The sequence below is a fragment of the Archocentrus centrarchus genome, chromosome 8, assembly GCF_007364275.1.
Source record: "Archocentrus centrarchus isolate MPI-CPG fArcCen1 chromosome 8, fArcCen1, whole genome shotgun sequence".
In the NCBI taxonomy this organism is placed as follows: domain Eukaryota; kingdom Metazoa; phylum Chordata; class Actinopteri; order Cichliformes; family Cichlidae; genus Archocentrus; species Archocentrus centrarchus.
The window spans coordinates 17,951,566-17,969,544 of record NC_044353.1 but is presented as its reverse complement, the minus strand read 5'-3'; the positions used below and the strand labels follow the sequence as shown (position 1 = coordinate 17,969,544).

Genomic DNA, 17,979 nt, shown 5'->3' with positions numbered 1-17,979 from the left:
TTGTGCTAGTATGGTGTGTTTGGTTTTCTCCAGACCCGGCACTGTGCATTATGGCCATACATCTCCACTTTGATCTCATCTGTCCAAAGGACACCGTTCCTCTAGTCTTGTTATTTGCAAACATAAGCTGTACTGCCATATTCTTTTTAGAGATAAGAGGCTTTCACCTGGCAACCCATCCAAAAAAGCCTTCCTTTTTTAGTCTTCTTACAACTGTACTCTGATGAACTTAACATGCTAACTCAGATGTAGTGCTTAGCTGTTTTTGCAGTTTCTCAGAGTGTTGCAAAGTCTGAAATTGGGGTGAATCTGCTGAGACAGCCACACCTGGGCCTATAGTAGCATTGTGTTAACACACACCTGAATACTCCAGACCAATAACTGTCAAAAACTTGTGCTTTTATAGAGATGCATGCACCTGCTGGTGATCAATTAGTCAAGAGCACTTGAGTAGCAGCACCTGGCTGCTACTTATCCTCTTAATTTATATGGAAGCACTAAGGGTAGACTTAGTTTTTACACACTGCTTCTGCATTTTGTCTTTGTTTTTGTTAAATTGATGATAGCATGATGTAATATGTCATGCGCTGTGATTCATCTAAAGTTGGATTCAAAGAATTTTAGAACCTGGTAAGAATCAGGTGTTTTCTGTTATGTCACATGACTGTAGCAGCGATCATATTCACCATCTTAGCATGATGAGATGATAAGTAAAAACTAAGCTTCCTCTTTGAAAAGGAAGTCATGACTTTGTTACAGTTGTTACGTATTTTTATTTTATTTTAACGTAAGCCTTCATATACGGACAGTGGGTTTATTTTTCAACATAACCCAATAAAGTCAACATTGCATAAAGTATAAAACACTACTGAGTAGAAAGAAATATGAGGCGCAGAACAGCCAAAATGCAATGTCTCCATATGAGGATGCAGGGTGTTGGGAATTTAGTTTAGCATGTTGCAATGAAGCACTAAACTTTGAATTAAAGTTTAATCATTTATTTTTAAATGCTGAGTCTATTCGTGGGGCTAGAGCAAAAGATAAGGGTCCTTCTAGAAACAATAAACGTCCCTTTCTAAATTAACTGGATGAGAGCCATGATGTTAATTCCAGTTGTCATTGGACAATAAAAATCACGTTTCCCTGTTTGGACAATTGCCATTATGGAGTTCTTTTATAGATTTCTATTCAGGTTTCTCTGAGTCCCATGCATCTATATTCCCATTACTTTTAAATTTCTATTTACAAAGAAATTTATCCTTTATGAGTTTCCTTAACAAGTACAGTCATTTCTTATTTGTCTTGTGACTGCTGAAGATCTCATACAGTTCTTCTTCTTGTACATTTTTAAAATTTGCAACAGAGACTTGTGATATGTTAGTGCAAAAAACAAAAAGCAGCGCAATCAGTTTTGATTGCACTGCTTGCTGTTGATTCTTGTTGATTAGTCGTTCTGATGTTGAACCTGTTGATTTTGCAATCATAATAATTTACAATTTGTCAAAAAAAAAAAAAGAAAGAAAAATGCAGCAAACTAAATCAAGGTGTAGCCAAATTTTTAAGGGGCTAGAGCAGGGGTATTCAACTCCAGGCCTCGAGGGCCGGTGTCCTGCAGGTTTTAAATGGCTGAATTACCTCCTCAGTATGCAGTCAAGTTCTCCAGAGTCCTGCTAATGACTTCTATATTTGACTCAGGCGTGTTGAAGCAGAGACACATCTAAAACCTGCAGGACACTGGCCCTTGAGGCCTGGAGTTGAATACCCCTGGGCTAGACGGTGTGCGCATGTCCTGTCATCACTATGCTTGCTAGTATATCAAATTGATCAGATTTCAGTGCTTTATTCAGATGTTTGTCTGACCTTCTCAGAGTCCTGAATCCCTCTTCTGTTCAGCCGCATAAGACTGAATCACTGTCATCTTGAATAAACTATGAGCCACTTCAGCCTTGGAGACTCCACATTGTTTGACAAAGAAATAAATCAGCAGGAATCACACTGACGGCAGAGCTCTTAGATCAAAAAGCTGAAAATCTGCCGCTCTCACTCAGAGCGATACCACCTGGACAAATGAAGCCATTTTTTTAATATCAACAGTCACCCGGCTGATTCAGTTGGTGAGCAAAGGAGAGGAATTGGCAGTGCTATATAAAGCTACCCATATTTCATTCCTCATTTCTAAAAAAGTATGTATTTTATCAGAAGAGTTTTGTTGCTGCATTTACTGCAAAATACATCACTTATGGCCTATCTGCATCATAAGTGCCACTATTATACACAGTGAGATATTCTATGTTGAGCCTGATATCCAAAATTAAAACCACATTGCTCATTTAAAGGTGTTATTACACCGGTGTTGGATCATTTCAATTGGGGAAATTATCTTTGGATACTAATATCTGATATTGCTGTACAACAGCTAAACCAACACTTTTGTAATTTCAACCTAATTTCATTTTTTCTTCAACCCCTGCTCACAATTAACAGACAATTCACCGTCCCAAATCACCTTAACTAAACTCTGCCTCATAAATCGATGGTCAAAGCTTTAGCAGGTGAAAAACATGAGGATGGTGCCACAGAGGCGAGTGCGCATTGTGTCTGATCCTGTCGTTTTAGAGAAGAATATTAACATGACCTTCATAGAAATGGCCTCAGGGCATGGGTAATCTAATTTAGCTTGAGTAATGTTGCCTGTCATTAGGAAATGAATACAGTTGGGTCCCTCTGAAGGCTGTGCAATCTAGTCTGCTATGGGTAAAATTAGCCACCAATTAAGGTTGTTTTTCATCCTGGAATAAAACTCTAACAAGAAAGCTGGCTGCCATAATTGAAGTTAATCACTGCTGGGTTCAGACGTGGCAGTCCTGATTTCAGGAGAGGTATTTTGTACGTTTTGTTACTGTCACTGTACATTTCCAGTACTGACAGCTTGCATGTGATACTCCCAGTAATGCTGATAACAATCCATCGAGTGGCACTCACAAGTGAGTCAGAGCTGCCTTCTTGCCAGATGCTGTCATCTCTTTTCAGTGTTTCTCCCCGCCGGTTGCTTGGCATGGGGTGATCCTTCCAGTATGACACGGCTGTTGCTTAGAAACTACGCCGCTGTGAGGTGTTTGGTCTCTCCACAGTCACCGGGGGACCACGAGCAAATGAAGCAGGTCAGAGGGCCATGCGGCAAGACAGGAAGCACCAAAAGACACCATTATTACACAGTTAGAGACAAGTGGTTGCTCTCACAGGCTTGACAAGGGACTGGCCCTTTGGGAGGAAAAACAGTTTTCACTGCAGGTGAAATGTGATAATGAACACAACTGTTTTTCATCTGCTCTCAGCCCCCACAGTGGGGGTTCTTTATTTAAGACAGATGTGGCATGATTTATCTTTTAGGATCAGGTTCTAGGTTGAGTTAGTTACTGATGGCTACAAAACACTTTGATCATCACACATTAAATTCATTTCTAAGAAGACGAGACATCAGACCAGTGTGACATTTGTGTCAAGATTGTTTTCTACACACATAGAAATAAACATTTATTTTATGTAATTTGCATAAACAATATACAATCCACTGTTTTGCACCTATAAAAATACACACATACACACATGTCCCAGCATTATATCCTGCATCCTCCTGAGTGACTTTCCACTGACTTTTTGCTCTCACTTTAATATTTTGCCTTTTAGTGTGTTAATAACACAGAGCTGTGTGAGTGTTTCAGGAGTGAAAATGGGCCAGAGTCCTGCCTAAAGTGGGTCACAGTGGTTTATTAAAAGCATGTCCATTTACTCAAGAATTTCACTGGAAAATGGTTGATTGTGCCTTTGAAGTGCATCAGGTTTTACCAAATTTTTCCATCCTCAAAATGTTTTTTGTATTTTTTGGCAACGCCTTCAAAAACATTTTTGTACCAAATCAGATTTGTGGTAATGTAACAAGCTGGAGTTATGAAAGTAAACCCTTCTGCATGCAGTTTTTTATAAACACCTGTAGGATTTAAAGAGGCTTTCAACACAGCAATGTAGAAAACTCTTTAAACCTTAGATAACACTCTTCTGTCAACTAAATACACCGCAAATTTTAGAGGTTCCTTTTCTGTCTTTCTATATCTGGATCAGCTTCTGGCATCAGGTGGGACCCTTGTGTTAAACCTTGACTGCTGATTGGCTGAGTAAGTAGATCAGCTTATTCAGAAGACAACTAATAAAGGAAATCTTTGCCTCAGGAGTCCCCTGGCACAGAGAGCCTGAGACAATTGAGCTGGAAATGGATTGGACTGAATAAGAATATGATAGAGAGACTTGAAAGCGAATGTTCTGGAGAAATGATGGATTGATCTGTATTTGACATATCAGTGAAATATTGAAAAGCACTTTCAAAATTTGCTGGAGATTTTTTTACTGTATCATATTTGATGTTGTAGTTAAAACTGTAGAACAGACGATCGACAGACTGTGCCAAAACTTTAACTGAAAGTGTCCAATCTTAACCCAACTGTGGTCAACATCAGAATTGTCAAGTGTTTGTTGTGCAGGTGTCAGCACTAACATTGTCGTCTGATAGCTGAATGGCCTCAGCACACCAAAGGCGACTAGGGAGGGAGAGGAAGAGAGGAGCGAGGTAGAAACTAGGGCACTGTTATCTGGCCCCTTTTTACCAACCACCAGGCAGAAAGCAGAGAATGAGAAAGAAAGAGCCTTGGAGAGAAGGAGAGAGGAGAGGACACCAGCAGTGAAGTGAAGCTTTAGTCAGGACGTGGGAACCTCTGGAGTCAACATCTAACACCAAGGACCTGAAGACAAATGACACAAAGACAACCTTGACTTCCTCTCTCTAGCGTTTCACGTGCAAAAGCAGGGACGTACAAACTTGCATCATTGGCTTTGAAAAGACCAGAAACATGTTTGAGGAGCAGGCGACCAAGGTCAAAATCACATCTGTGGTGATCGTTGTCGGCATGTCGGCAATGCTGGCGGCTGTCGTGACTGACCACTGGGCTGTGCTCAGCCCCCGGGTGGAGAAGCTCAACGCCACCTGCGAGGCGGCCCACTTTGGCCTCTGGAGGCTCTGCAAGAAGAGCATCTTCATCGTGGAGGAGGACCCCCAGGGCAAAGGCTGCGGCCCCATCAGCTTACCTGGAGGTATGGAGCCTGTTGAGGTCAAGGTGATATTCATGTCTTATTTACATTTAATTTATTCTGATTTGTGAATTTGTTGTGTGGTGGCTGATTGACAACTTTCCTGGCTTGGGTTTCCCGAAGTTATAGTCATGCTTTTGTTCAAATTAGAAAGATGGAAGATGAAAAGTTTTTTTTTTTTTTTACAGCTTTATAAATCCATGTAATCACAAAAGTAACAGACAAAATACCAACAGGAAAAAAATGATTTTCATTCCTCCTAAAAATAGTTTTTTGTTAATCTCTGAAATTCATTTTCATTGGTAATAAATTAATCAAAAAAGCACCGCAGTCTGAGGCTCAAGTGTTAGTGTGTGCAGCAGTACTGGTCAGCATTTTTCCATCTGTGCATCTGTCCCTTACTCGATTTTCTCCTTTGACACACATACAATGCCACATGCCAGCACATATGCTGGCATGTGCTGGCATGTGTGTGTTCGTTCACACAAACACACACACACACCAACATGTGCTCGGACTGAATGTTTAACAGCTCTATGACCAGCTTCCCAGTGAACCATTATTATCTTCCTCAGAGGAAGCCACCGAACAGACTGCCAATTAAGCACATTTCCAACAGCTGAAATCAAGTGCGCAATGGAAGTGTGAACGCAGTATTTTTGCTATACTTCACAGTTAATATGACTTTGTTGAATTTGTTCCATCTGAGCGAGTCAACTTCCAGAGTACAAAGAGAAACAAAACTCCATTTACCTCACAGCCTAGTCCCCTAATTTCCCTGTTGTTTCCCAGAAAACAGCATGGAGTTTTACATCAGTTGTAAAAATGCTGTCTCTCTCCATATTATAATCAAAGCTCAGATGCTATTTAACTGATACCTCTTTAGTGCTGTCTGACTCATAGAGTCAAAACAGATTTGCAACTGGCTTTGATCAAAATAGACATAAAACTGTCAAGAGAACCATTTTTAAGGTGTTTTTTTTTTCCGATGCTGACAAACAATCTTTTGAACAATGCTTTAAATTCACTAACTGTGGGAAAACTCAATTACTTGGAAGCTATTAAGAAACGCAAAAGTACAAGAGTGCCAGAGATGGTGCAAAATATGTCAAAACATCAGGTAATCTTCAGATTAATTTTAGATGTCCTTTTCGATACTTGCATAACATTTCATACTGTAACTCCAAAAAAAAAAAAAAAAAGTCAAAGTTTTGATTTAAGACTCTTTTCCCCCCAAAATGGCTTTAATTAGAAACTCTCTCTGAACAGAACCAGCCCTTTGGGTAAAGAGAGTCTCTCTCTGGCCTCTGGCTGTATGTGCGTGCCTTGCAGCTTAACAGAAAGATTTCAGTCTGACTCTGTCATTGACTTTGCCTCCGGCTGCAGCACCTCAGGATCAGCGCAGGCCTTAATGAAGTGTGGCTTCCCGCTCCAGCTCATGAGTTAGAGTACACCTGGGAGACTCAGGAGGAATGAAGAGGACTTGAGGGGAAGAAAACAGATGATTGCTTGGGTGTGTATAGGCAGGAATGCCTATGTGAAGAGACTGGGTGCTCTTTTAGAGAGTCCTAAGATGGGGGGGGGGGGCTTTCTGTCAGGACAGATGATATTTTACCTTATTTTACTGCATGTATCACATTCAAATTGAGGTGGTCTACAGCCAAAAAAGCAAAAAAAGAGGTGTGACAGCTACCTGTCAGAAAAATGTGAACGCCTTGGAAAAAGAGTGGCAGATACATTTCTATTTATTAAGACCAGTGTTGTGGATTTGTTTTCCTCTTGGATGACTCAATCACCTGTAGAATGTATCAAGAGCAGCCTGCAGTATGACAAATGATCTAGTTATAACCATCACAGCCTGACAGAAGCACTAAAACAGTGTCAGAATATGTGTGCAATATCCCAAGTGCTTCTCTGACACCAAACGCTCCCTGAAATCGACAAGACTCGGCAGAGAGAAGCCACCTAACAGACTAGACTTGACAGCGGCTCGCCTTTCTGTGCAGCAGTGAGAGCTCAGCTGAGCACAGGGCTCCGCCTACCTTAAGTTTGCGTCCATCTCACCGAGTCTGTGGTAAGAAAAAAAAACCCCAGCTGTTTTAACAGACACCCCTTGGCTACATTCCCACAGTCACCCTGATGCTTCTACAGCTGGGTAATGAGAGAAAATGAGTCATTCTCTCATATTAGCTGAAAAAGATCTGGAGATATTGGTGTGTGGTTGTTCTGCCATTTTACTCCCACGCCAGGGTGAGTAGTTTTGGTTACACAAGCCCATCTCTTCTCATTTGTGACCCTGGTGCTCTCTGTAAGCATGGTGGGCCTTCTCTAAATCTAGTCTCCTGTGCTTTTTTCTTTTTTTTTTTTTATGCCCTTTAATCCGAAGATGACACCAGGCGAAATGCTGATTGGTTGGCCTATTTTGTGCTTTGTTTCACTGAACATCCTTTACTAGGCGAGGCTGACTGACCTGCTCCAATGAGCAAGAAAAGGTGTCAAAGCGTATCCTCTGAGATGTTTTTCTCTACTTCCATCCAGCAGGTCAATCTGCCAGGTCAGTGCAGTTTGACATCGGGAAGGGAGGGACTATAGACGAAACAGCCACTCTCTGCCTTCAGAGGTTTGCCTGTTTCTTGATGGAGTGCTATGAGGCTGAATGGTGGGGGTTTAGGCAGAGTGAACACCGTATGTGCCGAAAATACTTGAGTGTCTCTTTTTTTAAGGAGGGCATTATTTGAATTTAACAAGCCAGGCAATAAAACCTTGCAACAAGGTCTGCATTGAGAGGTAATTTTGACTGTTCTAATTGATGGTAGATAACAGCTAAAATCCAATTAGTGTGGTTGGCCATGCAGTTCTAATTAATTACTTCGATTATTTTAGGATTTATTAGACCAGGCAACAAATATGACACCTAAATATGTGGCGTATGTACAAGCCTGTGAGATTCTGAAGGCAAACAAAAGCAATCAGAGGGGTTGACTGGCTAACACCAGTGTTACTTTATCTGCTTCTAAATTTAATGTGTCAAGCATAAGAAAAAAAAAAAACAGGTTGCTCATGAGTGCACTATAACAGATTACATCCTTGATGAAGAGTATACCCAAGCAAGCAGCAGTGATTGGACTTAATAACACAAATTTGCATTTTCCCAAACAGAGGGGGAGTTAGTCGTCATGAGGAGCGTACACAAACCCCTTTTTTCATATAGACACAATTACACAGCTTCTGCGAAGGGGTTGCATAACAACAGCAGCATAGCGGTGAACCCAAATGACTTTTGAAATTAGCTTCCCACAAATGACGCATGACAGCTTGAGTGCTGTAAAAACCAAACAAACCCTTTATGGATCACATCATGTAGTTCGGCTGGGAAATCAAGAGCCTGAATGGTGCTTTGGAGCGCACGTGTGTGTGTTCCTTCATATAGAGAAGCGAGGGAAAAGAGTTTATTATCAATGATGTTTTAGTGCTTCTAAGTGGTCAAGCATCACATGTTTTTCTTTTCAGCTTGACAGTGGAGAGAAATTACCACCAGTGTACACCTTCAAGTATAAAAGCTTTCTTCTGACACATTGCCTTCCTGATGCCCCCGATTCACACAAACATACAAAAGCACCAATGTCACCTTGAGCCACCCTCTTCTCTCTCCTCTCTGCTCTGCCAGCCCTGCTTTGAGCGCAGAACCCAAGACTGCGGAGGTGTGTCGTTGGAATTTGATATTCAGAAAACAACTCACAGCTACAAAAATTTGGATGAATCATTCCACGATATGCAAATTAGAAATACATAAAAAGAAATTACAGAGCTCGCTGCTGCCTTCGCTTGCAGGATGATCTGACGACTGAGAAACGTTATTGTTTTAAATTTCACAATAAAGGTCAGGACACAGATTTGTGTGTACACACAGGATCACAAGGGCAGCGAGGACTCTCCTGTGCTGTTTCGTCCCAGTTACCAGAGATCCTGGTGGAACAGCCATTCAACTATCACCATGATACAGATACATCCTGTTCACATTGACCCAGAAGTACTCGGTCACTCTGTGCAGCTGGAAAAACAAAAAGAAGAGTCCCCTAATCACAACCTGTGACTTTATTATGTTTAAAAACACAGAAATAATTCTGTTTAACCGTAATGCAAAACCGCAACAATTTTAAACTGGAGGAAGAGAGAAACGGGCATAATGACAGGTGGAGCGGGGAAGATGAAGAGTAAGGAATGGGTAAATTGGAAGCTGAACATCAAAGATAGAAGGTGGCAGCAGCAGAGTTTAATGGAAAGAGGTGAAACTGAAATGACAGGCGATGCCTCGTCCTAATCACCCTCCTTGGAACTAAATCTCCCCATTAGCCTGACTGCAAGGTCGATGATACGCACCCGGATGTTCTCCTGGTCTGTGAATGTTCACTGTTTAGATTCAATATTGTGCCCGTTTTGTTTTGAACCATTTGAACCAGCGTTTACTAAAATTCAAAATGTTCGTGTTTGTGCTGGATTGCAGTCATGTTAACAACAGGGTAGCCGTAACTTGGCAACAGAAGTTAAAATTTTGTGGTAAGCACAGAAGCAGCCGTGCAGTTAGATTGTTATGATGAATCACTTATGCATATCTCTGTGGTGCCAGCGACTTCTGACACCTCGAATTGAAAATGTGTTGAACTGCCCTTACTGTCTTCTGTCTGTTATAACAGCAGCGAGGAAAGAGAAATTTGTTCTCATCATCCCGTTTCGTGACACTTTGAGTTCTTACAGTCATTTCTGCCAAAGCTCCTGTAACATTTTCTATTCAGGTTATTATAATCTGAAATATCTGTTAAGTACTGGCACGCCCACTGAATGAAAGCAGCGATTCTAGCACATCAGAGTTTAAAGTCATAATTGTGGCTCAGCTTGTTCTCCATCAGCTTGTATTTCTACCAGATTTATTGTAACACATCAGTGTGTCATTTTTAAAATGCAAACATTAAGGTGTAAATCTCACTTATATTTGTGTCAGTATGTTTCATAAACTTTTGCTCCCCAAGGGTTGCTGGAATGAAAATATTTAGCTTAAATTTTAATTGAAAGTATTGCGTTGTAACATTTCGAGGAACTGGCTCAGCACTGCAACATCAACAATGAGGCTCTATTATTTCCATATTTTCCACAGGGGTCATCAACTTGGTAGAATGGAGACTGAGTGCTATTAAATCCTGCACACACTGGAGGGAAAAACAATCCATTGCTCTTTAATGACTTTGTATTGTCACCATTTCTGTTCCGTCTAAGTTGCCTTGCTCAGGTAAAAACAGCACTTTGACTTGAAGAAGGATTTGGTGAAAAAAAAGAAAGAAAAATGATGTATCGTACAGTCTCAACCTGTAGAGGCTTCAGAAAATGGTCCAGAGAAGAGTGAGCAGCAATTCTGTGGGTGAAAATGTCTCAGTGCCAGAGGTCAGGAGAGACAGACTACTTCAAGATGATACGAAAGCAAGAGTAACTCAAAGAACTAAGGTATCGAGAAGAGCATTTCTGGACACATAACGTGTTGCACACTGAAGCCAATGGGTTACAGCAGCAGAGAAAGGGCATGCCGGGTGTGACTCCTATCAGCTAAGAACAAGAAACTAAAGTTACAATTCACATGGGCTCACCCAAAACTGGCCAACAGAAGATAACATAACATAACATAACATAACATAACATAACATAACATAACATAACATAACATAACATAACATAACATAAAAGCATGTGTGCAATTTGGAATACCTCAGCCTTTTCTTCCTGTTAAGATACTGTTCATCTGCTGTAGATAGATTTTTAGACCTGCCATTTTTTCTCGTGTCCGCCACTTGTTCAGTTTCCTCAAAATCTATTCGATGCCCATCAAACTGTGTTATGTTTGCCTTTTTTTTTTTTTTTTTTTGAGATTCAACTAAAGAAATGGAAGCAAATGTGTATTCTTGTTGCAGCCTGCTAGTAACAAAGTGCCTAAAGATATTATTTAGAATAGGTTATTTGCTACATTTTAGGCTGACATTGTGTGGCTCAGTGAAAGTAAATGGCTGAAGTTAGGTTAAAGTCTGTAACAGCCTGAAAACACCACGTTTTTGCAACCAAATTTAGATTTAAGCCTACGAAAGTGTCCATGGGTGCCAGGTGGTAGCTGGGCTTATTCTGCACTGAATCAGCTGTATTAAAATGTCAGGGACAATTTTCAACCAACTTTTGTTTTTTGACAAGCGGCTAATGACAGCTGATGGGAAAAAAAAAGAAAAAAGACTGAAATCTTACTGTTTTAAAAAATTGCAGCAAATTTTACTGTTACCCAAGTAAACTACACACAGATGTGGAAGCTTCAGAGGATTAGCAACATTAATTTTTACTACTTTCAGCATCAAACCTCTCAATCAGGATAAAGCAAAGTTTTGTCTTTTGAAGCTTCTTCGTCTAATTCTAAGGGTCTTTTTTGTCTTATCTCTGCGCGGAAAGCAGACGGCAGTCTACATGGAGGCCGCAGCCACACACAAACACATATTAACTTTGATTAGATCAGCCCCAGAGGTAAAGATGCTTAATGAGAGAAGACTAATGAAAATAATATGTTAGCACATCTATGCTGCACCCTGACCCCATCCCTCGTCCAGCCTCACACACACACATCCATGCACATGCTCGCACATATGTACTTGGTCCTTTTGATATGCGTTTACATGTGCAAATAGCATGCAGGCTAGCCAAGACCTGCGGCAGCCTGTTGCTAGGTTACCTCTTTAGTGATTCTTTCTCATTCTGAGTAACGAACACTGCCTCTGTTTCCTGGTACACACACACACACACACACACACACACACACACACACACACACACACGCACACACACACAGACATATAGGCAGACACCAGCACACAAACATTGTCCATCTCTGTGCAGACAGAGAGAGCACCTGTCTGCTTTATGGGTTTAATCTCAGCGAGAGGAACGAAGGGAGATTCACTTGGCCTTTAAGGTCCACTCCACTTCTCACTCTCAGCCCAGCTGCCTTCAGAGGCAACAAATAGATAAATGTGTGGGAAATGACGGCACCCAGGAATCATTTTTCTACAGTTATGAGGTTATTTTGAAGATTGTGGTCAAAGGAGCAAAGTTTGGGCAAGCAAAGTGCAGAGATGCATCATTCCTTTGTAGAAATGGCTGTGAACTCATTTCTGAGGAGTACAGCCAACAGGGGAGACAGTGAAGGCTTTAAGATAGTTTATTCGAAGGTGATGGCAAGTCACAGAGCACTGCTGTGATTTGAAGGGGTGTGGAGCATGCTGAGATCAAAAAGCCAAAGAGGAACTGTAGCCATTATCAATGTTGACTTAAAAACATCTAGGAATGTTTTAAAATCTGGTTTTATATCTAGTTGATCAGATAAAATAGCATACTCCCACTCTCTGGACTTCTTGTTTCATAAGAGCTTCTCGTGTTAGTCCAGAATGTCCAGAATTAAGCAAGACAGGACCCTACTGAGTTTTGTTTGCAGTAAACTAGCTTTGTGTGAGTACAAGGGACATGACAGAAGCATGCAGCAGAGAATTTCTAGCAGCATCCTTTTTATGGCCATTAAACATCACAAATGGCTGCTTCTCATTCATACATGTAAGTTTCTGTTTTGACTTGTTCAAGTTCTTAATGTCTGGTCATATAGATGCCTTCAAGGGAGCATGTCCCATCATACTTCCTTAGTTGACCGGTTAGCAAACGTTTCCAGAACGCTAGCATTTTACAGGCAAAATCAACTTACATGTAAAAGAAACACGCAAACTTAGTACTAGTGTTGTTTTACTTCATTGCAGAGATGCACTCACCTTACTAGTACCAGGCTGCACCCCCTTTTGCCTTCAGAGCTGCCTTAGTTCTTCATGGCATAAATTCAACAAGTGCTGGAAACATTCCTCAGAGATTTTAGTTCATATTGATATGACAGCATCGCACAGTTGCTGCAGATTTGTTGCCCACACATCCATGATGCAAATCTCCCATTCCATCACATCCCAAAGGTGCTCTATTGGATTGAGATCTGGTGACTGTGGAGGACATTTGAGTACAGTGAATATCGTCACGTTCAATAAACCAGTTTGAGATTATTTGAGCTTTGTCGCATGATGTGTTATCCTGCTGGAAGCAACCATCAGGACACTGTGGTCATAAAGGGATGGACACGGTCAGCAACAATACTCAGGTAGGTTGTGGTGTTTAAACAATGGTCAGTTGGTACCAAGGTGCCAAGAAATACCCCACATGCCATAACACCACTATCAGCAGCCTGAACCATTGATACAAGGAAGGATGGAACCCTGCTTTTGTTGTTTTGGCCAAATTCTGGCTTGACCATCTAAATGTTGCAGCAGAAATTGAGACTCATCAGAACAAGCAACATTTTTCCAATCTTCTGTTGTCCAATTCTGGTGAGCTTATGCAAACTGTAGCCTCAGTTTCCTGTTTTTAGCTGACAGGAGCTGCACCCAGTGTGGTCTTCTGCTGCTGTAACCCAGCTGCTTTGAGGTTTGACATGTTGCGTCCTCAGAGATGCTCTTCTGCGCACCTAGGTTACAACAAGTGGTTATTTGAGTTACTTTTGCCTTCTTATCAGCTGGAAGCAGTCTGGTCATTCTCCTCTGACCTCTTGCATCAACAGGGTATTTTCACCCAGGCAACTGCCCCTCACTGGATAGTTTCTCTTTTTCAGACTGTTCTCGATAAACCTTAGAGATAGCTGTGCTGGGAAAATCCTAGAGATCAGCACTTTCTTAAATACTCAGACCAGCCCGTCTGGCACCAACAGTTAGTTCATTCCTATTCAATGGGGACAATCTCACAAACAACCTCTATCAGGGGTAGGCAGCTAGTTTTCCCAAGGGGCCACATGAGAAACTGGGACTGTTATGGAGGGCTGCACCAATACATTGAACTCTATTCTGCTCAACATTAATTTTATCTCTTTATTGATGCGGCCCTCTACAACAGTCCCAGTTTCTTACATGGCCCCTTGGGAATATTAATCATCCACCCCTGTTAGGTAAATGTTAGTAAATTTTGGTGCAATGGGATTAATAGGACATATTACAGGCTTCCTGTAAATTGACTATGTATTTCAGTCAAAGTGGCTCAGATTCAAGCTGCTACTTTGCATATAGCCACATTAGAGAAGTTTTGAAAACAAGGCAATTAGTTTGATAGCAGAGTGTGAGGCTTAAGGAAGCGTTTAGATGTTCAATTTCACAACAGTATTATCAAAAGAAACATTTCTTTATGCAAATTTACAAGATTTCCAGAATATGAAACCAGTAAGACTGTTGATGTAGTGCTGTATACTCAGAATCTACTTATGCACCATTTTATGTAGTGTCAGTCATGTTGGGATAACTGTAAAATAATAATTAGGAATGTTACCTTGTTACCAGAACTACGTAGGTGGCAGCTGTTCTGCTTTGTCAGTGTGATCAATCGCCAGCTCTGGAGTGAGAGCATCCTACAGACTGAACTGTGAATATTGCCATCCTTCACAGTAAATGAACAAACATTTTAGTCCTTGTCCAGAATACTGCTTGTTTATTCATATTAATAATTATTCCAGTGCAAAACAATGTGAAAAGTTACCAATTGTGATGTGAGTTTGTCATAAATTGGCTGCAAGGTTTGCATCATTTCATGTGAAGCAATATAGAATGACTATCAGGTGTTTCAGATGTTGTCTAATGTGACATTACATCTAGATACATTTATTGATACAGTATATTGATGGAGTTATAGCTGATGTAGCTCAGACCTACAAGGGTTCAGTCTGCATTATTGTCTGTTTCATCTCCCTCTTTCTTTTTCTCTCACCTCTTTTCCCCATTTGGTCCTTCTCTGCAGCAAAAAACTGCTCCTACTTCAAACACTTTACATCGGGGGAGGAAGCTGAAGTTTTTGAAGTCAAGACCCAGAAAGGTGGGTGTTTCCTCAAAGCCACACAGACTACACATGTTACAACAGCATCCAACTCTGAAAAAACTATAACAGACACAAAGCTCTGGTTTACCTTTTTATTTGCGTGTAATAAGATAAAGCTTTAACATAAATACAGTGCACACCATTTCTCACAGGCATCAGATGAGAAAGGAATTGGCTACATCCTCTGATTTTATCTTTATATCCCCTTCTGTTTTCACAGTAAATGTGCTCCAGTGAAAAAGCTATTCTCATCTTATATTGACAAATTAATGCATTCAGTTTCTGATAGACGGAAAAACTCACAGTACACAGAAATAAAGACATGCAATTAAAGAATACCAGTTTAGATCAATATTAGTACATGTACAATACACAGATACACTGTATACATGCCACACGCCTCTTAATTTTTGAATCAGGTGTTTTCAGTCCCATTGCCACACATGTATAAAATCAAAAACCTACCCATACAGTCTGCCTTTACAAACATTTGCGAAGAAATGGGTCACTCTAAAGAGCTCATTGAATTCAAGCGTGGTACTGCTGCAAAAATTTCTTCCCTCCTACATTTTCCACCACCAACTGTAAGTTGTATTATTGCAGAGTGGAAACATTTAGGAACCACAGCAACTCAGTCACTAAGTGGCAGACCACATGAGGTTACAGAGCAGAGTGCTGAGGCGCATGGTATGTAAAAGTCACCAACCAATCCCAATTCTCCTCCTGGCATTAACATCAGCACAAAAACTGCCCTCCAGGAGCTTCATGGCATGGGTTTGCACGGCTGAGCAGCTCCTGTAGGTGGAATCTGTAGGTGGCCCAGTACTTTTGTCCATATCGTGTACAAGTGCACAGGACATTCACAGTACACTGTAAAAACTAGTGACATGTGTTAATTTAAAGATAATTAAAAAAGAATGGGAATTTGGGAAAACTGGATTTTATAGCTTTTTTTTATAATAATATACACAAAAATAAACTAAAAAAATGCTGCTTTATGTTTGTTTTTTATTCATTTTAATTGATTGATTTATTCTATTTCCATGTTCATTTAGCATTTTTTTGTCTTCTTGATCAATTCTTTGCTGTATCACTTATATGACTCCATATGAAGTCAATTCGATTTCAAAGTATGGTTGAAAACATTACTTACCACACTGAGAATAAAATTAATTGGCTCACAAAAAAAACAAAAACAAAAAATGCATTATACAGTATGTATGCATAAAAGTCCAAAAATGAATTGTAACAGAAAACTTTACGCAGAATAAAATACAAAACTGTCTGAAAATATCCGCTCACTGGCGAAGCAGAAACATGTAAATATGAAATGTCTGAAATGTATAAACACTCACACACTTTCACACACCTTCACACACACACACACACACACACACACACACACACACACACACACACAGTCCTGAACAACAACCTGCACTGGAGAGACGACGTGTAAGGTTATTTTGCGCTTGGTGTTATTCCCCAGCCGGGGTGCTGAAATGGAATAGGACGCTCCAAGGATCATTTCAGTCACAGCTGGAGTGTCACAGAGAAAGAAAGAATAGACTATCTTTATCTGAAAAACAGACAAAAGGGAAGAGGGCGGGAAGAGAGCGACATGTTCTAATCATCTTGTTATAAGCCTACGGCATCTTATCTGTCATGCAAGTGGCATTATTGCCAGTTTGGATAAATGACTGTTGTTTTTAAAGTGGGGCTAATTTAAGGGCTAATTATCTGTGACATAACTCGCCTGAGCATGGTACTGAAACAGTTATTATATAAACGATACTGTAATCCTCCCCTTCTGTTCCTGCCCACTGTCTCGGTTTTTAATCGTCTCCACTTTCGCGTCTTTTCCTTTCCCTGCTCTCACAGACTACCATGCTTATTAGTTTTTCTTTTATTGCTTTATTTCTTTTGCTCTCCCTTGTCATATGTCTACTTCTTACTAATTTCTGCTCTCTGTGCTCTTTCCGCAGAGTACAATATCTCAGCAGCAGCCATTGCCATCTTCAGTCTGTTCTTCATGATCCTGGGTACCCTGTGCGTTATCTTCTCCTTTGGGAAGGGGCGGGACTATCTGCTCCGGCCTGCTGGGATGTTTTTTGCTTTTGCAGGTTAGATATGGCAGGTGATAAAAAAAAAAAAAAAATCCCAAAGCAGGTTTTTCAAGTCTCTGTCTTGCATTTACAGCTTGATGTGAGGTGTTTCATTGTCATCATGTTGCACACCCTCTTCACTGGTGATAAATATTACTTAAGCCACTAATTCAGCAGATTTAACAAAATTGATTTGTGTGTGTGTGTGTGAGAGAGACAGAGAGAGAGGTGACAATTTAAAATGTCTAAGTGTTAAATTACTTATGATTGGTGTGAGCTCCAATCTGTTCCAAACTTAAAATAAAACCGACAGTCTTCTAGTATAAACGTGAAACTGTGACAGCGTTCGACTGAACTGTCTTGACAACACAAATGGCATGAATGCAAATGAAGCATCTGCTTTTTTGAAGTCGATTATAACCAGTTCTTTCTGTTCTGGCACGCAGGCCTTTGCATCATCATCTCTGTTGAAGTAATGCGCCAGTCTGTGAAGCGTATGATCGCCAGTGATGAGACCATCTGGATTGAATACTACTACTCCTGGTCATTTACCTGCGCCTGTGCCTCCTTTACTCTGCTCATCCTTAGTGGAGTCGCTCTGCTCCTCATCTCCATGCCCCACATGCCACGTAACCCCTGGGAGACCTGCATGGACGCTGAGCCTGACACCTTAGATTAGCCACAGGTGATGTAACAGCTGTATCTGTAAAAAAAAAACCAAAAAAAAAAAACCTGCAACTGCAACTAGCATTGCTCTAAAAGGAGCTGG

General features: G+C 40.7%; 1 protein-coding gene across 1 annotated transcript; it reads left to right on the top strand.

The window, feature by feature from the left end:
- The first annotated feature begins 4,822 nt into the window (after positions 1–4,822).
- On the top strand, positions 4,823–17,889 carry cacng1b (calcium channel, voltage-dependent, gamma subunit 1b). Its single transcript, XM_030736692.1, has 4 exons — positions 4,823–5,142; positions 15,028–15,102; positions 17,091–17,228; positions 17,657–17,889. Exons 1-4 carry the CDS (start codon positions 4,902–4,904, stop codon positions 17,887–17,889), a joined length of 687 nt encoding a protein of 228 aa, XP_030592552.1. The 5' UTR covers positions 4,823–4,901.
- The last annotated feature ends 90 nt before the right edge of the window (positions 17,890–17,979 follow it).